The 20561-nt window shown below is 39.2% G+C and overlaps 1 protein-coding gene across 5 annotated transcripts in view; it reads right to left on the bottom strand.

Moving 5' to 3' along the window:
* Positions 1–4832: 4832 nt before the first annotated feature.
* Positions 4833–20561, bottom strand: part of CRACR2A (calcium release activated channel regulator 2A) — a 60309-nt gene continuing 44580 nt past the window's right edge. For 4 of the 5 annotated variants that reach the window (XM_066175359.1, XM_066175362.1, XM_066175361.1 and 1 more), the window contains exons 15-18: positions 19754–19868; positions 18019–18120; positions 13302–13378; positions 11883–12324 (exon numbers count right to left, since the gene is read on the bottom strand). In XM_066175359.1, the coding sequence (XP_066031456.1) occupies positions 12234–12324; positions 13302–13378; positions 18019–18120; positions 19754–19868 (385 nt within the window). In that variant the 3' untranslated portion in view covers positions 11883–12233. Of the gene's footprint in view, positions 4855–11882; positions 12325–13301; positions 13379–18018; positions 18121–19753; positions 19869–20561 lie in introns of those variants that run through there. The other variant, XR_010719320.1, reaches the window with a different exon arrangement.

Here is a 20561-nt window from a genome sequence, read left to right as displayed (position 1 = left end):
TTTAATACTGTCTTAGACTTCTAATAAGAGTTGGAACTGTCCAAAATGTGAACAGGAATATTACTCAAGGTGGTAATATTTACCCAGTAATACCCAAGACATGTTTTTACCACAGTGTTAATTTGAAGAACCTTCTCAGAGCTCATTTCTAACAGGCTTTATTTAAAATATATTGTTATTTCAGAAAATAATTTAGCACATACAGATTTGATTATAGATAACTTCATTCACTTAGAAGGTAAGTTTATAAAGGATACATGGTATTCTATGTATATAATGAAGAATAAATCCCTGATTTATGAAGATTAGAAAGTACAGGGCTGACCTGCTGGAAAGCAGCTCTTCAGAGAAGGACCTGGGGATGCTGGTGGACAACAAGCTGTCCATGAGCCAGAGGTGTGTCCCTGAGGCCAAGAAGGCCGATAGTATCGTGGGGTGCCTTAGGAAGAATATTGTCAATAGGTTTAAGGAGGTGAACCTGCCCCTCCACTCAGTCCTGGTAAGGCAAGTCTGAGTGCAGTGTCCAGTTCTGGGCTTTGAAGTCCAAGAGAGACATGGAGCTCCTGGGGCATGTCCAGCAGAGGGGAATGAGGATGACTGGAGGACTGAAACCTCTCTCTTAGGAGGGAAGTGTGAGGGAGCTAGGCCTGTTGAGCTTCAAGAAGAGAAGACTGAGAGGGGACCTGATCAGTGTCTGTAAGTACCGTGAGGGAGAGTGCCAAGAGAATGAGTCCAGACTCTTCTCAGTGGTGCCAATCAATAGGACAAGAGGCAAAGGGCAGAAACAGAAAGTTCACATGAGCCTGTCACTTGATTTGTTCAGCTTAGGGAAGATGAAAGGGAGACCTCATTGTGGTCTTTAGCATCCTCACAAGGAGAGGCAGAGGGGAAAGTACTGACCTTTCCATCCTTGCAGCCAGTGGCAGGACTCGAGGAAACAGCATGAAACTGAGTTGGGAGAGGTTTAGGTTGGATGCCAGTAAAAGGTTTTTCCCTCAGTGAGTGGCAAAGCACTGGAACAGGCTCTCCAGGAAATGGTCACAGCACCAAGCCTGACAGAGTTCAAAAAGACAACACTCTCAGGCAAATAGTGTGACTCTTGGGGCTGTGCTGTGCAGGGCACACTTGGACTCAATGATCCATATGAGTCCCGTCCACTTCAGGATGTTCTATGATTCCATGAGGAAGAGCTGTACTGTGCAGGTGACCAAGCACAGGAACAGACTGGCCAGAGAGGTTCTGGAATCTCCTTCCCTGGAAATATTAAAAAATCACTTGGAAACTAATCCCGAGTAATGGTTTCTAAGGGACTCTGCTTGAGCAGGGGGTTAGACTACATGACCTCCAGTGGTTCTTTCCAAATCTAACCATTCAGGGATTCTTTAATTTCCAAGAAAACTCCCCAGCTGCTCTGGGCAGCTGTTCCAGTGTTGTGATTATCTCACAGGGACACTTAATGGTCAACTGGAATTTCTCTTGGTTTAACCTGTGACTGTTGGTTCTTGTTATTTTACTACTTTCCCCTGAGAAAATCGTGGCTCTCTTTTCACTGTAACTCCCCATTAGGTACTGGAAGATACAATTAGTTCCTACCTAAATCCCCTCATGGTAACACTCCTCTTCCCTACACAACCCATGATTGCACCCTAGACTTTTATATGAATTACACCTCCTATCCACCTGTAATCCCACCTCCTCCATTTTTCCTCCAAACAGTCCATGTTGCCGCTGTTACACAGAGCTTAACAAATGCATCTAAAGGTTTTACAATAAATGTAATCCCAAGGATCACCATTTCAAAGAGAACTTGGGTTTTCTTACTGTGTTGTGTTGGTGGCATGAAGGACATATTTTATGAGCAATTTCCATTGGCTTATAAGATGTCTAAGTTTATGCTAGTGTGTGCACCTGCCTAGTTGGAATATACAACTAAGCCAGGTGATTTTTTTTTCAATAGGCATGAAGCATTCACAGACTAGTTCCAACTGGAAAAGTGGGAGGTTTTAACCTTTTTTTGAAACATTTCTTTTTAACATTTCTCAGAGATCATCTCAGATCTTAATCTGTTAAGCACACAGGTATGTGGGAGTCCTATAGAAGACAAATCCTTTAGATGGCATCTAAACTTCCTAGAAATTGTGTGAATTAACAGGAGGTACAAATCTTTTTAAAAGACAACTAAAGAAATAAGCTACATATTCAGATCTGAGATAACAATATGTTTAGAGTAAAGAGAACATGAATCATCAGCTAGAGATTTCCCAGAAAACTGGTATTTCTGCACAGTATGACGACTGGGGTGAGCCAGGGCAGTAGTACGCCTACAGGGAACAAGAGTGTTCCCTGAAAATAGCTACTGCTTCTGGGGATAGGCACAAAAAAGGTAAAAGATAAGTTCTACACAGTTGAGACAGAGAAAGAAGCAGACCACTAGTCACAAATGACTGCTAGAGCAGACCACCCATCTCTTATACAAAAAAAAATATTATTCTAGGGTCCAGATACAACTGACAGGAAAGAAAAATATTTTTATGATCTTGAAATTTTTGAAAACTCTGCTGTTCTCTTTGCCTGTCTTTCAGGCTTTACAGGTACCAATACAATTTCCCTGACTCTCTTCCATTTCCCTTTTCTTTGTATGTTTGATGTTTTTCTCATTTTTGAGTGGAAACAAACAGTGGAGATTAGTGATGATGAAAACAACATGAAGACAGTATTTTTTGAGAAAGCTTGGGAAGATACTATAGTGTGATTATGAAACAGAAAGAAAAACATGTTAGCTTTGAGATAACAACTGCAACACAAAATCAGTCTTACTTCCTCAAACAACATGCAGGTTTAGGCTACAATCCAAGTCATTCCTCTGAATCATCAAGTGCAGTCTTTTAGAAGCACAGCAATCAGCAAGATCAAGTCTGATCTGACCCCTAAATCTTCATGTGGAAAACAGAACGTCCTCTTTTGCAGCTCAGTTTTGTGCTTTCATGTCCAGCCATTTCCCCTTTACGCAAATGAACCGTCAGCATCTCCAGTACAACACAGCCCTAGAACCAGAAATGGACCCCTGCATTAAGGTCACAACAGAATTTAATCACGAATCAAACATGCCCTACCATTTTGATGCAGGAATATGAAATGGCAGCCCAGAAAGGCGCGTATGACTCATTAACAGTAACTTTCAATGCCGATCAGTTAGCAGAAGTACTTTATCACCATGGTGGCATATTTTTCACATTTATTGGCATGACAAATCAATGTCATTAGCTAATGAGATATGATTGAAGCAAATATAATTGCTATTATCACCACTGAGGGAGTATCTCAGAAAAAAAGCTCATTATTTTGCCTGCTTTCCTATGGGGTGAGTGTAGATAGCAAGAAACCTAAGTGCTGTGTGAAGTTGAAGCAGCAGTGTGTGATGGATAACATTTGTATGTCAAGTAGCCAACAACATGATGACAATACATTTTGAGCTATGAATTGAGGGTATGGAAGCAGCAGAATTCAAAAAGTGAAGGTATCCTTCACCAGTAAAGATGTGGAGGTAACTGAGAAAAGAACTTTAAGAAAATAACTGGAAAACATTCAGAAGACTGGATAAATTGTCCTGACACAACCCACTAACAAAAGTAGCGAAGACATTAGGCTCTAACATTTTCTGGGAGAAATTTCCATTTGAATTCTGTTGCTAAACAATACCATTAAGTGGGAATTCTGTTAAGCAGCAGGATGTCTACTCTCCATCTGGACAAATTCCTAGACCCTTGCAACCTAATGTTCATGGTCCAAATGCAAAATTCACTTCTGCTTGCCAGAACATTGATACTGTGTTATGTTCTTCCCATTCTTGTTCCTTCAACAGTACTGGCATAATATGCTGTTTCTTTTCCTTCATTTTGAGAAGTTTCTAGCTTGTACTTCAGTGATATATAGGATTCCCTTTGTGGAATCTGCTTATAAACCAAAATTAGACCTTTACCAAACATTTCTACTAAGCTGTCCTCATCTCTTACTTGCCTGTGTGTCATGTGTCCTTTTTACTACAGTCCACTCTAGTAAATGCCTGTGACAGTGAGGATAAATCTAGTTGGCCTGGAGATACTGCCAGTCCCACAAAATTTTGGACATTCATATTTTAGAAGACAGAAAGTACCACTGTGATTTACCAATCTCTTGAAAACATCCCACCCCACTGCTGAAGCAAGACAAACTGGAACAGGTTGCCCTAGGACCATTTACAGTTAGGTTTGCAGTATCTTCAAGGATGGATACTCCACAACTTCTCTGGGAAAACTATTCCAGTGTTCGAGCACTTCCAGGGGGAAAAAAAATGTAATTTCTTGTGTTCAGATGGAATTTCATCTGTTTCAATTTGTGCCCGTAGCCTCTTCTACAGTCACTGGGTACTCCAGAGAAGAGTCTGGCTCTCTTATCTTCATTTCCAAAGTCCATAAAGTATTTACATTTACTGATCAGATCCCTCTTGAGCTCTCTCTTCTTCAAGCCCCCTGAGCTCAGCCATTCAGCTGGTTTTCAGAGCAGTTTTCTGTCCAATTATCCAACACTTTGTCATGTTGTCACTGAGGATGTTGTGGGAGAGTGTCAAAAGCCTTACTAAAGCTGAGTTAAACAACATCCATGAATCTCCCCACATCCATCAAGCTAGACATCTCATTGTGGAAATGAGATCAGGTTCATTATGCATAATTTCCTCACTGTAATTCCATGCTGATTATTCCTGATCACCATCTTGTCCTTAGTGTGTCTCCGAGTGGTTTCCAGGACTAGTTGTCCCTCACTTTCCCAGGAATTGAGCTAAAGCTCATTGCTGTCTGGACTCTTCTTTTTGCCCTTCTGGAAGACAGGACGGACATTTGCTTTATTAGAGGTGTCTTGCACCACACAGTGCTTTCACAGCACCCTTAAATGCTCTGTTACAGGAGTTGTGGTGATCTTAGGTTAACTGCTAGGCTTTAATGTTGGTATATGCAAAACATACAAAATGGTCTGCTTAACTAAAATGCTATTTGTTTGGAGTTTTTGTCATCTGTACCACCAAAATGTAGGTTGTAAGGAAACCTTGGAGGTTTGTAGTCCAAGCAGAAACTTCCTCAAAGCTATGTCAAATCACTGTGGATTTGTGTAAAACCTGTTCTGAAAACTTCCAAGGATGGGGACTTTATAAGTTATCAGCAAACTGGATACAAATCCCCTTCACAACAAACCATGCCTGGCTTATTTAGCATTACATTTTGAAACCTGCCAGCAGTTAATTTTTAATCATTTGATACATGTCTGTAATTGTGTGTGATTTCACGTTCTTGACCAATGGTATCCTACGGAAATCTAAGTATACCATGTTTGCACAGCTGCATTGTCTGCACAGCAATGACAGAAAGGTACATTTTGCTACTGTTCTACACAAGAATCATGTCATCGAGGAACAAATATTAAACAAAAATTCCATTATTTAATCATCTGAGCAACACTCAAGTGCTGTGCAGCATTCCTTGCATGGGACAAGACAAGAGCAAGGGCTTCACACATCTTACCTGAGTTTAGTAATTCCTTGCACAACCTCCCCTGGGGCTTCTAATGACACAAATTATTTCAGTGTAGAAGGTGACTCTACAGAGAGTTGCAAATAAAAATGCCCATAGCATACCTGTAGAAAGTTTCACTCCTATCATTCATCTTTCTGACAGAAATGTCATTTAATGCAAATCAGTTTTTCTGTCAGAATAATACTTTAAAAAGTCCTGTCACTGAGAAGCTGCATTAGTGATTTATGCCTCATTTCAGAGGGATGAGCAACAGCCTTATTACAGCTTCATAATATAAATCCATACAATACAGGGTTGCTATGACAACTGATGAGCCTTAATAGCCTAGATTCAAAGGACCTTGTTCAAAACTGTCAAGTAGTGCAGTTCAATGCAATTCAGTCATTTGCACCTGTAAGAACCGGGAGAAGGCCTTGCAGAAACAGAAGGGTTCACTCAGGCTCTCGGGGGAGGCATCTGAGCTTTGCAGCTGAGAGCCTTACCTCTAGAGCTACGCACTGCTAGTCCTGAGGCTTTTCAGCCCCCAGCAGAAGTATCCAAACTAGTTTTTGGCTGCAGCAATACTGAGCTCTCAAGGCTGTCTGAGAAACATGGTTCACATCCAGTTCCATTTATTAGTATTTAAAGATGAGGTTACAAAGAGGTAAGACAATTAAACACCTCCCTGGTACTGAAAATGGGCTGCCCACCCCTCTAGACTTCTTTTCTCAAAACTGTGATTTTAGCTGTGTTTTCCACCCATATCCTCCCACTAACTGTGGTATTTGTCAGATTCTGCTGGGCTAGTTGAGCTCACTAATGCAGGAGACAATTCTGTCTTTTTCTTCTTTTCTCTATTTTTTTTTCCCTTGAGATTCTGCCAAGGCCTTAAATGGCTTGTTGCAGGGTTCTAACAACTTGTAAAAGGTAAAATGGAGGAATAATGACTGGCAGGAATGGAGAGTTGCAAACCTACACAGTACTCTACCCTCTGAAAACAGCAGCACCTGAGCTTTAACAGCAGCTACACAGTCACAGCAATATTCACATTCCCAATTCATAGACTTGATTTGCTCTGAAAAGGAAAGATTGAAGTGTAGTGCTGCGGCAGCACTGAATCCTGCAAATAGGCAGACTGATGTTCCAAAGCTGATAATACTCACTTTGCAACGAGGTCATTAAGAAGAGAGAAGAGAAGAGAAGAGAAGAGAAGAGAAGAGAAGAGAAGAGAAGAGAAGAGAAGAGAAGAGAAGAGAAGAGAAGAGAAGAGAAGAGAAGAGAAGAGAAGAGAAGAGAAGAGAAGAGAAGAGAAGAGAAGAGAAGAGAAGAGAAGAGAAGAGAAGAGAAGAGAAGAGAAGAGAAGAGAAGAGAGAAGAGGGAAGGAAAGGGAAGGAAAGGGAAGGGGAAAAAAAAAATTAAGCTGGATACAGTGACACAAGACCTAAAAAAGCATATTATGTATGCTCTGAGCAAAAGGACACAGATCTCACAACATGAGGCAAAGATGGCACAAGACAAAACACCGGGCACAACCCAGTATGTCATGGAGGGATGGTGGCTGTGGCTGCTGCTCTTCCCTTGTGCAAGTCCAGCCAAAACCTGAGCTGGGTACCTACTGCAAAGATGCAGATGCATACACAACACACCAATGTCATCGTCCACACAGAGCACAGCAGGGTCTCCACTGTTCATTACCCACACAGACAAAAACAGCAGCTCGAGTAATGGGAGTGTTTGAGTGGGGTTCAGAGCCACACAATGCGTTTCTCGAATGTCTCGGTTCCACAGGATTCCCTACTCCTTTCCTGTCCAACCCATGAAAACCAGACATTTTGAGTGAGAAAGCTCCTCTGAATCTGGGTTTTCTTGTAATGATTGTTGTGCTCAAGAGAAGCATGTGGCAGAAAAGGCACTGACAACTGCAGAAGCTAAACACAGCTGTCCATTATAACTGGACTTGTTTGAAACACTTCCCTCTTCAGTGTTTGAAAGGAAATAAGCAATGTTCGTCTGACTAATCCAGTGTCCTTCAACTTCTAGTACATTAGGAAGGATTCAGTGTCACTGCATGCAATATTTCAGATTAGTAACAGAAATGAACTTTAATACCTGCCCTGTACACTTAACCTACCGGGTTTTTGGGCTTTTTTGCCCCTTGAGAAGCCTATTTTCATCAGACAATAACCAGGTGCTTTTTACTAGCTACATATTAAAAGACCTTTAGTTGTTTGATGCATAAATGGGCCAAAGTGCCCAACTCTCTGCTTTTTTCAGAAGTGTATGTGAGTGCTATTGCAATTCCTGTAATTTCAATAATCAGAAAGACCTATTATTTCAACAGCTGTGGATGAATTCAGGAAGTTGCCACTGATGAGCTTTATGAGCATGTTTCTGCTTTCTAAAACAAGCTTCCACTTGAGCAGATGATAAAGTGGATTTATTCCAAAATGATATCACATGGTAGAAAATTCTGCCAATATACGGATGTTGCAAACAACAGTGGTCCCAAGTTGGGAAATTTTACTTGAGTTAATTTACTATCAAAGTACACAAATCTTTTATCAACGATTGAGGTTCTGGGGAAAGAAAAATAGTGTAAACCATTAGACAAATGTATTTATGTACATTTTTTCTCTCCTCTGTTCCTGAGTTTCAGCTTCCTTTTTTTTCACCATGGGGTCAACCCTGTCTGTCAGAATTTGTCCAGGGAGCCAACAGGCATCACAGGAAGTTGTGGTGCTGTGTGTAATTCTTTCTGCCATCCCAAGAATTATGATTTCAGCCATTCAAACCCAACACTTCCAGTTGTCCTGGGCTTAGGGATGCCAGTTGTCCTGTTCCTCATTTGTCCCTCCTCCAGCATGGGGTATGACCACTGACTGCAGTTCTTTCAGAGGAAAACTTGCTTTAGTGTGGTTTGTTCCTCACATATCCCTTGTGTGTGGACCATTCCCATTTTAACAGCTGCAGATTACTCCTTGAATCTGGTATGTGAGAAGGTGCACACTTCTTTCGGGAAGGTTATACTGTGCAATGATTTTTTTTTCCACTGTTGCTCCATTCACATCTGGGCAGGCTGGAACCTGTTTTGACTGGCACACAGTAATTCATGGACATCCAGTTCCAAAGGGTTAGAAGCACTCTGTTATATCCATGCAATTTGACTTCGTGTTGTGCATATCCAAAGATCTGTCAGTATTGGGTACCTGACCAGGCAGAGATAAATTTCTCCCAATGGAGAATTGAAATGATAAAATGGGGGGGGGGGGGGGGGGGGGGGGAGAGAAAAAAAAAAAGGAAAAGAGGAAAATGAAGCTTCAGTGCTGTTAAGCCAGCATTAACTTTTGGAAGAGCTGAGAAAAATACTGCCAGGAGGTATGAAACCCTGGTGGAGAGTCAGAGGACAGCAACCCAGCATCAAGGAACGTGGGACATGACAATTCCCACAACAGTTTGATGGCCAGCTGGACAGCAGAATCTGTCCAGGAGTAGAGCCTTGCAGCACATTATTCATATCCGTCTACAGTGAGCAATGAATCCACAGTAACTGCTGTTTATTCAGGTGTGCCAACAGGTGAGTAAGCCCTGCCCTGAGGTTTAGATAACCAAACAGACCATGAGAAACACTGGACATGACACAAGCAACCCTGAACACTGCAAATAACAGAGTGAGAAGCTGAAAGTTGTTACAGACAGCACTGTGACAAATGCTTGGACTTCCCAGGTGGATAAGAAGGAGTTACACAGTAACTCCACAAATAACTGGAGGGGAATAGTTGGGACTCCATTGGGAGTGGAAACTTGCAAGGCCAGCCGCACCTCAGTAACTATATCAATAACAGCATGTAAAATCAAGGTGACTTAGGAAATGGTATAAGAAATAAGTAAGTGAGTACAGATGTAGAAAACCTAGGACTAATAGGGCAAAGGTAACTAGGAACAACTTGTTTCTTTGGGACATGAAGGACAGAGAGAGGGAGGGGTCAGGGTAGATGGAAGAAGAATAAGCATAGAAAAAAACAAGAGAAGGTAGAATAAAAGGGACAAGTTGTATGCAGGGAAGCTGCTGGTCAGAATTTATCTGAATGAGCCTTGTGCCCCACAGCTGCAGGACATTCAGTCTTTTCATTAAATCTTTTTTTCTGCTTGATCCTGGGGAGAGGTGTAGGGCAGAGTGGAATAAAGAGAGCACTGCAAGTCATAGGAGTTGTGTACACGCACATTTTCGTCAGCGAACTTCAATCTTGATCTGTTGGAAAGGAAGAGGAGGATTAGGTTATCTGTGTTCATATTTATAGGAATGCTGTTTGTGTATATGTGGGTGACAAGCAGTGAAGACACCAATCTCTGTGTTGTCTGTGTGGCTGATGGATGTTGGTGCTGTTTGTGTATCTGCACCTTTGCAATGGGGACTCAGCTTGGGATTTGGCTGGACTTCCAAAAAGGATCAGCAGCAGCCACAGCTATCAATCGAAGATGTAACACATTGCCTGGGTCCTAGACTGCACCAGATTTGTCTGTAGAAGAAATCCCCCTCATCCCATGATTCAGCTGCTTCTTAGCACTGGTCTGTTCTCAAATTGTGTATATTCTGCCGGCAGGGTCTAAGTGCACCCTAAAAGACACTCAAATAAAAATGATCCCATGGGAGTCACAGAAAGAAAATCCATTTCACCTGTCACTGTCCTTCAAAACCAAGATGAACTTCAGGGAAAAAGAAATTAAGGATCTATATTTGAGCATTTGTGGGGCTAGAATCATGGGCAGTAAAGCTGAAATTAAGGGTTCAAACTATCTTCCTGAGGCTGACAGAGGCTGGAGGAAATGCTGCAGGTTCCAATATCGATGGGGGAACAGATTACTCCAAGCCAATTAGCAGAGCCAATATTTAAACTGATGACACTTCTTTCCTAGTTGAAATTGGGATAAAGTGTTTGTTTTGTTGATGTCTAAAATTAATGGTTTGCATTAGTTCAGCTCCAGCCAGGACTGAACACAGATGGTTCAATTCTAAGATTTCCATGACAGATAACATGCCACAGTCAATAAAGCGACTCAACTCTCCACAACCAGTAATGGACTTCAAGAAGCAACCCTGGGAAGTGAACAGAAAGCCCATTGATTTTCACTAATGGATGCTCACTTTGCTCCTTTGGTGTTTTAGAGCTTCTTAGGCACCTCACTGAAGGCAAGAAGAGGTTTTTTCATTTGGATGAGCAGATTCTCAGGAATCAAAAAGGGAAAAAGTCTTAATAATCAGCTTATCCTGGGCTGCTTGGTTTATCCCTCTTTCCGGACAGAAGTAAACACCTGGTTATTCTACCTGATACAGAAGGGGTCACATTTGGATCCCGGCTCATAGGAAAGGGAATTTGAGTGCTGCTATGGATATAGAAATGGCTGCAGGGGTGTATTGTGCAGTTCTTGGAACTAGATAAACACCTTTGATCAGACTGAAATCCCAAGTGCACAATTAATTACTGACAAAGTTTTTTATCCAAACATAGAGTTACTTATTGAGCTAGTACTTAACATTCGTCTTTAGTTTCAAATTGATTCAATAGTTAAGTGAAAAATAACTTTTAAAAAACATTTAGAAAATGGATTAAAAACACAACCTCTGTAACAGTTTTACATAATGAACTCTAATGTCTTGTGTGATATTTTAATGAAATAAATTATGTCATGGGTTCCACTTTCCCAGCAACCTCACCATTGTGAATACTTGTTCTCGAACGCTTACCACAGTAGCTGGATGCAGTGAAGACATATCCCACCAGGAATAATTGTTGATCATGTGGTGGCTGGGTGATGCACTCTCAAGTTTCTTATTTCCATTTATATTCCACAAAAGCTTCAAAAGACAATTGACATTTGCGTTTCTTATGATCCAGGGTGGGCCATGATTTTCTAAAACGCATCCCCATGGGTAAATTGTGTCTCAGTGCTATCAGGCCCTGGAGGAATGTTGTGCAGCAGCTGCTTGTGAAAAATCAGTCATGTGTTTAGCTACATAAGGAGGATTTGTTTCTTAGCATTGCTAAAAGAGCAATATCTGACTGGATTTTGGTGAGATTTTTCACGCATTAAATGCTGGTAAGTTTTTCAAAATCTTCCTCAAAATAAGATCCAGTGTTTCTGAAAATTCTACCTCCAAAATTTTCTATGACACCTTCTGTGACAGACTTTGGGAGACAAAGAGCTGTTCGGTCAGCCTTAACATATTTTGAACTACAAACAACTACACCTATGGCAATTTTTAAAAAACTGTAAAGAGAGCTTAGCACAAAGTCAGGATCTAAAGGTCTGAACTGAAATGAAATAAGCAGTATTCCAAGGATGGGTCACTCACACCAGTAAGAATTTACTTCATATTCCAAATAGTTTTCTTCCCATAAAATTACTTCTTCTTCTTAATAATGTGGTAGATTCCAAAAGCCTGATGACAAAGCAGGATTCAGTGGTGTTAGGCATCAAACAGAATAAAAAACTGTTACTGCCCCAAATACATTGTCAATTTACTAAACACAATATTTATAATAGCAAGATCAGATCATAAAAAGATTTTAACTTTCACTTACACCTACATTCAGAACACAGCAGAAGAAATATTTGGAAGATAAAAGCAAATCTGATTGTGCCAGATAGTGTTGTATAAATGTACGACATGTCTAAACACGCCTCAGCACTTTATTGCTTCATACAGCATGACTTTTTTTTTGTATCTGATTGAAGTTCGATGGTTTTCTCTTTCACTTTATCTTCATGTTCTTTTAAAATCCTGGGGCAAAGAAAGAATACTTGTGAGGAAAAAAGTCAGTAAAACCCACAAGAGATCAAACAAGAAAACATCTTCCCAAGAGGATAAAATCGTCCAGAGGTTTAACAGAAGATGATAAAATTTTGTGAACTGACAAACAAACAAAAAAGTACAATTATGGCGGTCCCATCACAAAACTGCCTTTGTTCATTTAGTTAGAAAAATTTCGTTAGTACTGATTGTTAACATTTATTGCATATTACAGAGACTCAAAACAATGACTTTCATTTCTTACTTCTAAGGTTGGAACAAAACTAAAACAAATGTGGCTGCCTATCATTTATCAATTACTGATGCTTCCACAAAATTTCAATGATTTCAGCAATGACATTACAGATTGTCCAACTCATTACCAGTGTCTTCACCTCTGCAAGTAGTTCAGAGGGGCCATATTTTCCTGTATCTTTACCTGTAGCCTCTATATAACCTCAAAAATCCACTTCTTCCTGTCTCCCAGCCCCCAGGCAGACAGCAGAATTTGAGCTGTAATGAGCAGAGGGAAGAAGGAAGCACATCCAATGTCCTGCTGCAAGGAGTCAGCAGCATCTATTTGCAAGTATATTTCTCCAAACCTTCAGGAAATTCTTGCAAGGATTATCACATCAGCCAAGGCTCTCAGCTTTCCTAGCAGCAATCCAGGTGTTTCTGGATCTATACAGAGTTTCAGCAGCATAACTATGACCCTGAGGAATTCACAGTCAGAGCAACAGGGTCAGGCTACAGAGCAGTTTAAAAGCAATGAATGTTTCACCATCCTGAGTTCCTATAGCTAATAAATATAAAACTAATATAACATAACATAACATAACATAACATAACATAACATAACATAACATAACATAACATAACATAACACTAATTAAACAAAGAGAATTCACAATGTCATCAGTTACAGGGCAGTCAAGCACATAAAAAACTCGGTTGTGCTTTCTTCTTACCTAGCTAAGTGAAGCACAGACTTTTCCACATTGTACCCAGAATATGCACTGCATTCATAGAAAATTAAATTGTAATCCTACAAACAAGAGAAAAACCATTTCAATTACTTTTGCACAATGTCTCACTCCAGCTGCAAAAAGAGCAACACAGATATACTGAAATAAGAAAATACAGAAGGAGAAATAGATCATCTTAGGATTTTAATTCTATAGCTAACAGTAAAGAGTAACAGAAGAAGTCCAAGTGTGCCTCACAAATAAAACTATATGCTTCTCGTAGCAGATATTTGTTCTGTAGAGTGGCTTTTGATGTAACAGCTCAAATGAAAACAGATCTTGTAAGGTACTAAGTCTTGTGAACTTCCCTTGTGATGATCAGACAATTCCCACATCACCGTGTGCTGGACAAAGCAAGTGAAAAGAATTCCAGTAACTCTTCTTTCATCTTTTTGTACTTGTGAAATTTTTCTGCACCTTCTTTCGAAGTCAGCCTGCATCTTTCAGTTTTGTACTCCCCTGGCAGCTTTGTAATTAGGAACAGTGGGTAAATGATCAAATCTTGGAAGAGATTCTCAGCACTTCAGCTGAAGTCTTATAAATGCAAATGCAAAAGATCATCCGCACAAGAGCCTGACCTGGCAGTTCTGATGGCAGAGAAGTTTGAAAGGGAATGACAGATTATCCTCCAAAATAGACACCTGCATACTTTCACAACCTACTACAACGAAGGTCACCTACCTTGCTCTATGGTATTACTACATGTCCTTTTACCCATCCAGATTTCAAACTTCTATTCACTTTGTACTTTTCTCTGTGTCTTATTGCTATTTATAGCAGTGGCTTAAAATTCAAGTAAGTCAGTACCTTAGAAAATTACAATCACATCTGCATATTTTAATTTGTTTGTTATTAACTGTGTTTACTGCACTTATACTTATTTAACCACTCTTCAGAAAACAGTTTTAATTCAGTTTTCAAAACTTGCCATTAAGATGATCAGGTATTTCAGTTTTGGTCTGAATTTTTTTCCCTATATACCATGCTTCCAGAATTACACAACTTTTGGAAATTTTTGTCATCTTCAGGAAATTTTAGAGACAAAAGGCAGGGAAAATAATTTCAAAAATAAAGCAGTTTGTTTTAGCAGCTCTAAAAAAGTGCTTCAGAGTTATCCAATGTTAGTTCTGAATATGTCGTCAATGGTTATATTGTTTGTTCTAATGAAAAAAAGATTGAACAACATGCTATAATTTCTTGATGACCAGATAAGCACAGAAAATCAGAGAAGGAAGCAAACAGGCAATGTTAGTATTGAATAGACATTTTATCGATTTTTTTAAACATCTATATCATGTACAATGATGCAACCCTATGGCTCTCTTGCTTTTCTTAGAAAAGTTTTAAGATAAAATTTAACCGGGTCAAATTTCTTGCTAGCTATGCAAACAGAAGCTTGAAATAAAAATTACACTCTCCTTTTCTGCTCAGCTGATCAGAACTCTAATAGAAAACCCACCGTGGTCAGTTTACAGGTATTTTATGTCAGTCAAGCTGAAACTACTCCAACATCTTCCCCACATACAAGAGAGTGTCACTAGAGGAGAACTCTCAGTGGCAACTTCATTTATGCTGGCATGAATGTGAATGGATTTTTCAACAAACTGCTTGGATGGAAAGATAACAATTTAAACTCAATTGATAATGAGTGCTTAATTCTCTCAGTCTAGCAAAAAGGTTCTTGTGTGAAAGGGGAGACAGTCTGGAAGTACAACATGCCATTTCCTTGATTCAAAGTGGAAACTTTAATTGATAGAATACAAAAGGAGCACAAACCAGGAGTAGGCAGGACACATATCATTATTAAGCTAGGAAATGCCATCCGTCTCCATCCAGGAATTAGCTATTGAACCTTGGAGACTACTGGCAATTACTTCATATTAAAATTTTACCTACAAATCAGCAGACAGCTAAAGAATAGGGAGGAAAATGAATTATTACCAGAGAGAGCTGGGCAATTTTGTGTCCTGTAAAGTAGCACCACTCTAAGAATAGCTCTCTTATAAGCAGTATTTGTGTAAGAATGGCACTGACAGGTTGACAAAGGAGACATTGTATGAATACACAGAAAGAGTCCTCATTCCATGAAGCACATATACTCTGCAAAGCCAAGGCAGAAAAGACATTATTATCTTATTTTATAGTTGAGGAACAGCGATAGATAAGGATTTATTGACCCATTTAAGATCACTCAGGAAGTAGGTGCAGGGCCAAAATAAGATCATGCGGATATAAGCATGCCTGAGCAGCACCTTTATAATAAGATATTTCATTTAAATAATTGGCAGTGCTTACACTTATCCATTCAAACAGAACATTGGCTATTCCTGGATGCTCACAATATGATCTGAACACTCTCTCTTGTTGTGCTCATATGAACTCTTGAAATTGGATCAAGCTAAGCTAAAGAGATATTTGTTATATGGAGTTTTCCTTCTGGATCCTCTGCTAAAAAAGTCAAATGGACTTCCATAATCCCTGTGCTCATTCCATTCTCCCTTTCACAGGGTACAAAACAAACAAACTGGAATTACCAGTCTTCACAAATGACAACTCCCTACAGGCTGCCTTTATTTCTTTTAAAAATTGATTGTGCTGCCCATCTTGCAGAGACGTTATGTGACAAGCGCATTATAATGGAAGCCCTTGGGTTTCTGACGAAAGCTGTGATACAGTACAGTGCTAGTAAGATGTGGGACTGAAGCAAAGCAAGGGTTAATACAACTGGGCTGAAATACCCACTGAAAATACATGTTCCTTTCTGACTATAGAAAAATCTGGGTAAAAACCAATCCCATCCTGTGAGACACTGAAACAATCCTTAAAACTGTTGGACTTTAGGGCTAGCAGCCTAAACTGATTCTTTGCCTCCACAAGAAGAGCTTGTTTTCACCAAATATGGCTGTACAAATTAGTATCAGGTCAGCATCTAGCCCTGTGCATTTGGGATCATTCCTGAGTAATTCATGGGATTATTCACAAAATAAGTAACTCAGGTGCACACACTAACAGAGACAGTGGTATGTGGTTTCATAGGAATTACATGGCCATTTAGCAAGAATTAATATTTCATTAAAATTCATGGTTATTATTAGCTCAGCAAGCAAATTATTGTAATTTAATTATATCTATGCTGCTTTTCAACTAATCCATTGCCATTAATCATTCCTTCTCTTAACTACCTCAGGCAGCACATTCAAACATTCAAATGAGTCATTCAGATCCATTCATTTGATTATAACCATCTTATTTGACAACTTTTTGTTTTACTTATGCAAAACATTTTATTTTCTTGCATGACATGTTAGAATTAATAGCCTGGTGGGCTGTGAGCTCTATATACGAGAATGATTCATCTTTGTTTTACTAGTACAGTTTTTTTAGAGCAAGATGACATGCAAGACACCTACTCTCTGTCCATTTAGCATTTATGTGTCACTTGTTTTTTCACAGAAGGATTCAGTGTTACACTTGGGAGTACCTCCTAGCTTCCAGGGTCTCAAAGTTACCTACATTTCCATGCACACAAAAAAATAAAGTTGATTTCCTAAAGGGACAACCTTTGGGGGATAAAGTTCAAGGCTGATAATCCTCTCCAACAAAAACCAAATAATGGACACAAAACTGAATAGGGAGGTATAATTTCAAAAGGCTATGTGAATAATCGAAATAAGACAAAAAGAGAGCTGGCCCTAATTTTTCTGTTACAGAGAGGTGCCTAGCAGCAACCTTTCCTGAAGGAACAATTCAGCTCCAATTCAAATTTTGAAAATACCCTTTTTATTACTGGCAGTAAATCTATTTTCAAAGGCAAAACAGGTAAATATGTGACACCCAGGACACTGTTTTATTTTATTCCTACCAATTCACTGAATATTTCAGCAATATTTTGATGACTTATTTCTAAATAAATGAATATTCTGCAGGCATTCATGTTCCAACTCTATAGGCATTCATGTTCAAACTATAGGCACTGTATAAAGAGATTCAAAGGGAAAAATGATGGACATGGTACACAAGAATATAAACAAGCATCTGGTATTTGCAGTCCCTTGAATGCTTAAATTATGTCCATGGATCACCAGTGCTCTGGAAGATGCAGACTGTTAACTCTTACTTATTTTATCTCCAAGATGGAAAGTTACTAAAAGTAAACATGTTTTCTACTCCTACCACAGGAGTAACAGATGGTCTTCTGTGGTTTTACAGGAGGTAGGAGGGAGAAAAGGTCCCCAAATTATCTCTATGTTAAGAATCCTTTCTCAGAAAAAAAAAAAAAAAAGGGAGGAAGAAAAGAGAGAGAAAAGAAGCAGCAAGGAAAAAAAATAGAGAAAAGGAGAGAACAGAGACAGAGGAGACACAATGAGAGTGAATTCTTGAACATTTTTCTTCTCCACTCTCTTTTTGGTTTGGTTCAGGGTTTTTTATTAGATTGGTTTGGTTTTAGGGTGTTCTCTTTATCTAGGCAGTGTTGTAAATACTACAATTATCAGCACTTACATCGTTGAAAGATGAATTGAAGAGTGTGATGGGGTTCCTAATCCTTAAAGATTCCTGTCTGACTAACATTAACCTGTGTTTCTATGAATTTGGAGACATTGAGACTCCATTTTAAAACCTTCACCTTCAAGCCTTGTAAGGAGTTCTCTAAGTAGAGTACCTTTGCAAGATGGTCCCCCATTCCCATTGGAACCTCGCGCTCCTTTTCGTTATCGGTTTTGTTACCCAACAAAAGAACAGGCACATTCTCCCCAGTTGCCTCCTGCAGAATAAATAGAAAATATCAGCTGAAGTGTTGCATTCAAAAGATCACAGATGAAGAGGACTAAAGCTAACAAATGTCACACTATAACAAGACATTTAAGACTTTACACAAACCAGGTATGTGCCACTTTGCTTACAAACATGTCACGAATTGAAGCTGGATAAAAGACATGAAAAAGACATAATGCTAAGATGACACTGACTAGGGACTTTTATAAATAACAGCACAAAAGCTCATTAGACTCTATATTAAAATGGGAGAGAGAAAACCACCATGCTACACAGGCTCAGATATTACGTGTTTACAGCCACTGCTTTTCTAATTACATGGGCAGGAAAAAAAATGGCAACACCTGGGTACGATTAATGCCAAATTAATTACACAAAATAGTGAAGAAATACACAGAATAGGCCCCCCAAAATATATAGAATAGACAGAAATCAAAATTCATTCTGAAAAGGGTTATAATTATCACAGTGAGTGCTTTCATTAGGTGGGCTGAATGCTACAGCAGTAAATGGACTTGGCAGTATGTCCAACTTAGCAACAGTTTGCAGCAAACAAAAATTAGTTAGTAAAGAAGAGTGAACTATTACACCTTGGAAAAAAGTTTTGACCACAATATTCCATTTTTATGAATCAAAATCAGCAATGCTCCTCTAGTTTTTACCATATTGAATTAAAAAATGCCACTGATTTATTAAGATCATACAATTAGCAAGGGTCTGTTCTTCCCAAATACATGGTAATGGCACTTCAGGAAGGCTACTCATATGTGGAATAACTCTGATTGTTTGGACGTATTTAAATGACTGAGTCCTAATTCAAACTCCAAAAGTCACCTCCTGGTTATTCTGGAAAACAGTGTGTTATACTAGAGCACATGCCCAATAAAATCAGACTAAATGATCTTTGCATATCAATTTGTCCCTTACTTTTTCAGTGTGCAAACAGGAAGTCACACTTCATTCTTGCTACAAGTCAGCCCTTTGTGGTAGCTGCCTCAGTTTTATTTTTACTCTTTGTTCTGGCCACAAGCAAATTCCGTTGCTTCCTCTCTTAATAGGTTTTATTTTTAAATTAACTGATGTCACTCAGTAGCATGGACTACGATTTTCTTTTCAAGTGGTTGAAAGGACAATGCACAGGAAACTGAACTATCTTTCATGAGGCAGTTTCACAGCACTAATGTAGATTACATAGTTCTAAGTTTATGGCTTATGTTCACAATGTGGTCTATTTTCCACGACTACACACTTGGTTATCAAACTGCTACAGGTCATCAGTGATCACCAGATCACCATCACTGATCCAAAACACCTCTCAGTGCTAGCAGTGATCCAGCTGGGGTCATCAGCTGGGGTCATCAGCTCAGCTCCAAATCAGAGGACTCCATGTTGGGATTTTCCCACCACTCAAAGTCCTTAAAACCCTGGAACAATGATTTTTTTCATACTAATAGAGATAAAAAACAACTTCACTGGCAACAGTGCAGACCAAACTCACAAGCAAAAATATAATTGTGACAACACAAGAAACATGGTGCTCACTTTTACCCTGCTAACAGCCCTTGTTCAGAAGATGGTAGCAAATGACACCAGAGTTTAGATTTAAAGTTATGTTGAGTTACCTCAATGCTTATCAGCCACTGCTTGACAGCTGTGAATGTGTCTTTTGCTGTTATGTCATACATCACAATGACACCATCAGCTTTTCTGAAAAACTGCTTGGTAATGCTTCGGTACCTACAAGTGAGAATCTGGTTACAGCTCTCCTCAACAGAAGCAACAATCTGACAAGTTAAAATTTATAGTAATTCCTCCATGCAAAAGCAAATAAATTATTTTGGAAAAAAAGATTTAAAAATAAAAGGATTTTTTAAAAGAAAGTGTTTGGAAAAGCTCCCCCTGCCTTCTTTAACTGATTCTGGGTTAGGCTGGATAGTTAGCTGCATATCTCACTTTCTCTCACCTCTTTCATTTTAAGCTTGGAGCAGAAATTTCCTCTCACTAAGTGCTCTTCTAAAGCAAGCAAGGTTTTTGGAGACCTTTTTCCCAAGCTTCACATAGAAAACACAGTTTGTCATTATCATCCTTGCTTTTAGTAATACAAAATTACACAATAGGTGAGGAGATGGGGAAGGAAATTTCCACTCAAACTATACAAAAACATGGAGTTCTACTACAATGGTATTTCTTTAGTAAAAAAGCAAACACCTCTTTTTTATCTATTAAAGTATTTTCTGCTACAGAAATAATTCTAGGTGCATTTTAAAATCAGTCTTCCTCCTAAAGAAACAGTATGGTACTAAACTTTTCAGAGATTAATTAAGAATCTTTTTTACATACTGGCAGTGGACATAGCAGCAAATCAGCCTATTAGTGCTGCAAGGGAATGAGCTAAACTGAATCCACTGGCTCTATTAGGAACACTCCTGT

This window comes from Chamaea fasciata, unplaced genomic scaffold (genome assembly GCF_029207755.1).
Source record: "Chamaea fasciata isolate MVZ Bird 193981 ecotype frontalis unplaced genomic scaffold, bChaFas1.0.hap1 SCAF_2, whole genome shotgun sequence".
Taxonomy (NCBI): domain Eukaryota; kingdom Metazoa; phylum Chordata; class Aves; order Passeriformes; family Sylviidae; genus Chamaea; species Chamaea fasciata.
Note: the sequence above shows the minus strand (reverse complement) of the source record. Positions and strands in the feature narration are given on the sequence as shown.